The sequence below is a fragment of the Myotis brandtii genome, unplaced genomic scaffold (assembly GCF_000412655.1).
Source record: "Myotis brandtii unplaced genomic scaffold, ASM41265v1 scaffold439, whole genome shotgun sequence".
Taxonomy (NCBI): Eukaryota; Metazoa; Chordata; class Mammalia; order Chiroptera; family Vespertilionidae; genus Myotis; species Myotis brandtii.
In genome coordinates, this window is record NW_005366783.1 from 82,952 (window position 1) to 90,866 (window position 7,915).

General features: G+C 39.8%; 1 protein-coding gene across 1 annotated transcript in view; it reads left to right on the top strand.

Moving 5' to 3' along the window:
* SCAPER (S-phase cyclin A-associated protein in the ER) overlaps window positions 1–7,915 on the top strand; it is a 160,426-nt gene that overhangs the window by 21,403 nt on the left and 131,108 nt on the right. The window contains exons 6-8 of the mRNA XM_014546250.1: window positions 1,083–1,199; window positions 2,308–2,468; window positions 5,345–5,598. Of these exons, the coding sequence (XP_014401736.1) occupies window positions 1,083–1,199; window positions 2,308–2,468; window positions 5,345–5,598 (532 nt within the window). The remainder of the gene's footprint in view (window positions 1–1,082; window positions 1,200–2,307; window positions 2,469–5,344; window positions 5,599–7,915) is intronic.

The window sequence follows — 7,915 nt, forward strand, 5'->3', positions numbered from 1 at the left end:
ATGGTTTTAAGCATAAGAAAGAAACAACAATGGAGCTGTTATCTGTTAAAAGTGTGGGCACAAACAGGTACTTGGACATTCCCTGAGGGGTCTCAGATTGAAGAGGGTGAAGGCCAGACTGAGGGGCCCCTTTCCTCCCCCCCCCACCCCAGTGCACGAATTTCGTGCACCAGGCTACTAGTAAAATATATTTTTTAAAAAATCAAAATCACTAGTTGAATGGAGAGTGAGAGGCACAGAGGTTCTGGGGAGCTAGGAGGTGACTGCAGGCATGGGTGTAGAACACTTTGCTGGAGGAAAACCTTTTAGTGGAGATTGTGCAGCTGATTGGTTGTGGGCCTGTGAGGAAGGAGGAGTTAGCTTCCTCAGCAAAGAGCAAAAAAGTGTTTATGCTTCCACTCACATGGGTGATCTCAGGTAGAGAAAGGAGCCTTCATGTTTCCCTGGGTATTCCTTTAACCTCCTCACTGCATTTCCGTCTGGATCCCAGGACTACACACTTACTAGTAGTTCTCAGGACAGTAGACACACGAGCCTGAATCAGTACCATTGCACCACTTTTTTATAAAGAAGCAATATTTCTTTTTTTTAAATCCTCATCAGAAGATACTAGTATGTTTTTGTTAGAGAGACAGGGAGAGGGAGAGAAACAACGATCTGAGAGGAAAACATTGATTGGTTGCCTCCACATGCGCCCTGACCAGAGATCTAACCCATAACCTTTCTGTGTGTGGGATGACACTCCGACTAACCGAGCCACCCAACCAGAGCCATTGTACCACATTTTAAAATGTGTTTAGCTGGGTGTGTGGAGGCTTTCAAAACATAAATGTACTATATATCTCATGTCTTTGTACCTCATGGCCTTTTTTATTTAAGTAGGGTTGTTTGCTATGCTGAAGTGGGTGGAAAACCCTGACTGCATCATCTGTGATTGCTTACTGGTAATATAGTTACTTTATGGTCAACAGTGCCCCAGGAAAAAATTGTGACCTAAGTACGTTTCCACCTACTAGTAACTTCTAGAAAGCATTAGGTTTCCTCTCTTTTCTCTGCTAATGTAATCTGTCTTGAATCGGCAGACCAACGTCACTGGCGTGGGAAGTAAAGAAGATGTCTCCAGGACGGCATGTGCTTCCAAGCCCATCGACAGATAGAATAAGTGTAACATCAAATGCTCGAAGAAGCTTAAATTTTGGGTGAGATGAACTAAAAAAAACTACTAAGGCTTTCATTGCTGTAAATTATTTTCTGTGGTTAACACACTTAAAGTGTTATAAAACCAGATATTCTGTTACAAAAATACCCATGTATGTGGTTGTGTATCTGTTCGAAATTGTTTGAAGAAAATGTTTTTTAAAAACCCAGGATGTACAGTTTAACTTTAGGAAATATAATATATTCAGAAATAATTAGGTGCACAAAATCTAAACCCATAAACATACTCCATGCTAAATGACTCATAACAAGAACTGACAGTTCTTTCAAAAAGATAGATCTATATATTATCGTTGTTATTGTCATATAAATTATATCTTTGTACATGATAATCTCACCAACACAGTTTTATAATCATTGTTTTATGCAGTTGTCTTAAATCAGGACAAGAAGAGAGTTACAGAAGAAAAAATACATCCACATGGTCTTTTGTATTTACCTGTGTAGCACTTTCACTGGTGTTCTTTATTTCATCCTGTGGATTCAAGTTACTGTGTAGTGTCCTCTCATTTCAGCCTGTAGGGGACTCCCTATAGCATGACTTGTTGAACATGTCTGCTAGTGACAGTTTTTCTCAAGTTTTATCTGAGAATAACTTACTTTATCCTTTAGCTTTTGAAGGATAGTTTTGCGGTGCATGTAATTCTTGGTTTAAAGTCTCCCCCCTCCTTCTCCCTCCCCCAGCACTTTGAATATGTCCTCTCACTGCCTTCTGGTTTCCATGGTTTCTGATAAGAAATCAGGTGTTATCTCATTGGAGATTCATTCATTCATTTAATTGTTTTTTATTGATTTAGAGAGAGGAAGGGAGAGGGAGAGAGAGAGATAGAAACATCAATGATGAGAGAGAATCATCGATTGGCTGCCTCCTGCATGCCCCCTACTGGGGATCAAGCCTGCAACCTGGGCATGTGCCCTTGACTGGAGTTGAACCCAAGACCCTTTGGTCCTCAGGCCAACGCTCTATTCACTGAGCCAAACCGGCTAGGACCAAATATATTTTATTTAACATTTAAACCTATTGAGTATATATTTAATATTTAACTTTTATATTTATGTGATTTATTAATGCAGCAGTTTTCTCCATAGGGCTTCACCTGGCACAGTGGCTGCTCCCCGTGTGGCTTCTGCAGGTGTTAGTTGGGCTGACAAGGTAAAGGCTCATCATTCAGGGACTACTGCTTCTTCAGATGTAGCTCCTGCGCCGTCTTGCCCACCAGTGACAGTGCAGAAGACTTCCTGCAAAAATGGCAAGTGGCTTTCATTCATTTCTATGTAGTAGACAAGTGGACATCAATGGGAATATTTGTTTTATTTGAAATTGGAGCTAATAGCATTATATAGTTATCTTTTGCATCATTTATATCATATTAATCTGCCCTACTTACAGCTATGAAATATTCTTTAAAAATGTATGAAAGCATATGGAAATCATTCTAGTCTCAGGTTTGTCAATTCCTTTGTCAATTCATTTATAATGTAGGTCCTTTATAACTCTTTTGACTTAAAGAAAAAAAATAGTCATTCCATTCTCTACGCAGTATACGCTTTTAAGTTGCATGCCACTATTTCATTTTATTAATATTTGAATATTATTTTGATATTAAAGTAATATTCTATGTTTATCTTTACTCACACATCTGTTTTCTTTTTTTTGTTTTTTTTGGTTGTTGTTAATCCTCACCCGAGGATATTTTTCCATTGCTTTTAGAGAAAGTAGAAGGGATGGAGGGCGGGAGGGAGGGAGGGAGGGAGAGAGAGATAAAGAGAAAGAAACATCGATATGAAAGAGACACATTGATTGGTTGCCTCCCACATGTACCCGACCAGGGCCAGGGATCGAGTCTGCAACCAAGATATGTGCCCTTGAATAGAACCAAACCAGGGACCCTTCAGCCCGTGGGCTGACACTCTATCCACTGAGCCAAACCAGCTAGGGCTATTTTCTTTAAAAAATAAAAAAAGATTTTTATTGATTTCAGAGAGAGGAAGGGAGAGGAAGAGAGAGATAGAAACATCCATGGGAGAAACATTGATTGGCTGCCTCCTGCATACCACCCACAGGGGGAGAGGGGTAGAAATAAAGTAAAAACTGACAAATGAGGGTGGAAATTTCAAAATATATACTCATACTTGGAAGATTTTAACATAACAGTCCCAACAATGATAATACAAAGTAGAGAAAAATCAGTAAAGATATACATTAATGAACTTGTCATAATTGAAAGGCCTAACAAATAATGCTTATTCTTTGCCATTCTTTTTTTGATGCTTCACTCTAGAAACATTTTATTGATATGTCTTTCTCTGTTCTATATGATGAATCCATATTTTCTTAAATATATTAATAATGGTTATTTTTTTAAAGTCTGTGTCCAAAAAGTAAAATATCTAAACTACCTGTGTATTTGTTACTTTAAAAACATTTTTGTGGCGTTTTCAGTTACTTGATTGTGTTTTACAACAAACCACATACTATTTAATTAAATGTTTAATATGTTTAATAACATATATTAAAAATTATAGAGGTTCCTTCTAAAAATACTTTTCTTTTGGCAAGAAGATAAAAGTACCAACAGATCACCTTAATTCCATCAGAGCTTGGTTTGAGGTTTTATTACAGTTGGTATGTTTTAGTTTTGTCTTTATTCTTTCTCGAGTATCAACTGAAAACCTGGGGTGTTTGCCAAGGCCACTCCATTCCTGCTTTCCAGCATTTGTTTCCTCAGCACTGCAGTTACTACAGGACCTCTCAGCTCATTAGCATCCCAGCTGCTGCTTTCTCTGGGTGCCTGGGAGTCTTGGCCTGTCTATGCAAAGCTCAGCAGCTGTCAGACTTCTTAAGGGAAGACGGAATGCAGACTTTTTGGCTCACTTTCCTGCAGTGAGCCCCTCTGCAGTCCCCGTTGCTTTAGGCTCATTGAACTCCAGTGTCTGTCTCAGCCAGACAAGACTGCTGGTTTCTGTGGGGCTCACTTCCCCTGCACTGTGAATTCCAAAGGTCTTCAGGGAAAATTTTGGGGTGGATGTGGATCTCATGTTGTTGTCCTTCCCTTTTCTCAGGGAATATAGTTCCTGAAGTCTCGCCTGTATTGCTTGATTTCCAGGGCATTAAACAGTTCATTTAGATATTTTGTCTAGTTTTCATAGGCGTGTTTGGAGGAAAGAAGGTTAATTTTGATATAGGCTACTTTGTCATGGCTGTACAAGTTCCAAAAAATTTCAGATGGTTGAACTTACTCTGCTCCTTTTGAACACAGTGGAATTAAGTTAGAAACCGGTTACGGAAAGATAACCATACAATTCTCACATTTTTGGAATTGTAGAGTCTATTTCTGAATATTCCATGAGTCAGAAGAAATCAAAATGAAATTTAGAAAATGTAAATTGAATTAAAATGAACATTTAAAATCTTGTGGGATTAGGTAAAGCTATGCTTTGAGGAAAATTTCTAGCCTCAATTACATGTGTTAGAAAAGAAGAAAACTTAAATCACACTCTTTGGATTCTGGGAGTTGGGGAGGCAGCTTTCACTTAGCCATTGGGACAAGAACACCAGACCCATTTGCCTGGACTTGCTAAGTCCTGGAAAACTTACTAAGTGTGTGACCTTGGGCAGATGACTGAGCCTCTCTCAGTCTCAGCTTCCTTACTGATAGGACGGGGTGATAGCACTCATAGGTGGTTGTGAAGATTAAAAGTGTTGTTATATGTACAGCCCTGAGAAGAGGGCGAGCACATAGTGCACCCTGTGCTCTGATAGACGGTCACTCACACTTCCGGACCCTGCGGCTGGCCTCCAGTCATTCCTGATCTAAGTCTCAGTTTTGTTATTTGTAAATTAGGGATAATAAAGAAAGTGTTTGTGGGGTAGGATTAATCCCTACCACACAGTGTAGTTAGAGGAATTAGAGACTCTGCGTGTGTGTACGTGTATATGTATGTGTGTACACACACACACACACACACACACACACACATGCAATACACCTTGTATAACAGTGTCATATTTGTATATGACTTATATTTAATGGGAATTAGATTGGAATTATTTTTATTTTATAGGTTTTTAAAATTTTTTATTATCTACAGAAATATTTATTATTTTCTTCCTTTAATTGCACAGAACGGAAAGATGCTGAAGGATGGGAGACTGTTCAGAGAGGGAGGGCTGTTCGCTCACGATCAACAGCAGTGATGCCAAAAGTTTCAACACAAGCACTAAGGTCAAAGGATGACAGTGATAAAGAAAATGTACGTCTTTTACCGGATGAAAGCATACAGAAAGGGGAAGCTGGAGATGGACCTTCTAACGCCATAGAAGCTCGGCCCAAAGACTCATTACATTCTTGTGACCATCCTCTTGCTGAAAGAACCCAGGTAGTAAACTCAGAAAATCCTTGTGGTGAATTTTTATAAGGGATGTGTGTATGCAGAATGTCTCATTTTTCTCCTTCATTTTTAACTTTTTATTGTGAAAAATTTCAAATCTGCAGACAACTTGCAAGTATAGAACAATGAACCCTCCTATGTCCTTTATGTAGATTCATAGGTTAATGCTTTGCCATATTTTTTTCTATGTATATTTATGTCACACAAACATTGTATGCTAAACATTAGAATAATGTGCATATATCATAACCATTCACCTTCTACAGCATGTCCTTCCAAAGAAGAAACTTTTTTTTAAATACTTTTTTTATTGATTTCAGAGAGGAAGGGAAAGGGAGAAAGAGATAGAAACATCAATGATGAAAAGAGTCATCGATCGGCTGCCTCCTGCATGCCTCCCACTGGGGATTGAGCCTGCAACCCTGTCATGTGCCTCTGATCAGAATTAAACCTAGGACCCTTCAGTCCACAGGCTGATGCTCTATCCACTGAGCAAAACTGGCTAGGGCCAAAGAAAAAACTTTTACATAACCACATTATAATTATAAAATTGAGGGAATTTGACATTTATATATTATTACCTATTTTATAGTCAATATTCAAAAATTTCCAGCTGTCCCAGTAATTTTTTTTTCTGTTCATCAGATTATTTATTCACTTGATTTTTAGATTCACTTGTTGATAGATGTGTATTTGTTGTTCATAATTTGTATCTTTACCTTTTTCTTCTTCTTCCTCTTCTTAAAGGATACCTTTCAGCATTTCATATAATACTGGTTTGGTGGTGATGAACTCCTTTAGCTTTTCCTTATCTGTGAAGCTCTTTATCTGACCTTCAATTCTGAATGATAGCTTTGCTGGATAAAGTAATCTTGGTTGTAGGTTCTTGCTATTCATCACTTTGAATATTTCTTGCCACTCCCTTCTGGCCTGCAAAGTTTCTGTTGAGAAATCAGCTGACAGTCGTATGGGTACTCCCTTGTAGGTAACTGACTGTCTTTCTCTTGCTGCTTTTAAGATTCTCTCTTTGTCTTTTGCTCTTGGCATTTTAATTATGATGTGTCTTGGTGTGGTCCTCTTTGGATTCCTTTTGTTTGGGGTTCTCTGCGCTTCCTGGACTTGGAAGTCTATTTCTTTCACCAGGTAGGGGAAGTTTTCTGTCATTATTTCTTCAAATAGGTTTTCAATATCTTGCCCTCTCTCTTCTTCTGGTACCCCTATAATTCTGATGTTGGTACGCTTGAAGTTGTCCCAGAGGCTCCTTACACTATCTTCGTATTTTTGGATTCTTTTTTCATTTTGCTTTTCCGGTTGGGTGTTTTTTGCTTCTTCGTATTTCAAATCTTTGACTTGATTCTTGCGATCCTCTGGTCTGCTGTTGGGAGTCTGTATAATATTCTTTATTTCAGTCAGTGTATGCTTAATTTCTAGTTGGTCCTTTATCACAACATCGAGGGTCTCACTAGATTTCTTAAGGATCTCAATACATTTATCGGCGGTTTCCATAAAATTCTTGAAAAATCTTAGAACCGTGGTTTTGAACTCTATATCCAGTCGTTTGCTGTCCTCCATTTCTGTCATTTGTGACCTGTTTCTTTGTCTTCGCATTTTGTCTGCTTCCCTGTGTTGGTAGAGTGGTTTTGTGTGCTAGGTGTCCTACAGGGCCCAGTGGCTCAGCCTCCCCAGTTACCTGAGGTGGACACTCTTGGTGCACCCCCTTGTGGGCTTTGTGCACAGTCTTGTTGTAGTTATGCCTTGATTGTTTTAGGTGTCACTGGGAGGAATTGACCTCCAGGCCAATTGGCAGTGAGAATCAGCTGTGTCTGCAGTGGGAGAACTTCTGTGCTGAAGACACCCTTCTGGGGCAAGACTTGCTTCAGTGGGGCTTTGGTGCTCACTGAGTCTGCCCCCTGAGTGTGTTCCTTATGAATCTGAGGAGTTGTAATCTGGGTGGTCCCACTCTGACCACTGGGTACACTGGCTCTTGGATCTAAGGAGGTGCTAATTAAGCCTCTTCCTGAGGTTACCCAGCAGGAGCTATGAAGAGATATGCAGATTCCCCTTCCTTTTTTGGGGGTTTGGGGGTGCCCAGATGAGGCCCAGCTGAGAAGCAATGCAAGCTGCTGTGGGGCCTTGGGCCTTCTCTTGGAAGTTCTGGGTCTGTCTGGCCCAGCTGCAATTTGTTAGGTAGTTGTCAGGTTGTAAAGGACCCGGGCATTCATATGCAAAAGGCTTTGCAGCAGCCTGGATGGGGCGGGGTCTCAGAATCAACAGGGCGGAGCAAGCAGCTATGGCTGATTCCCAG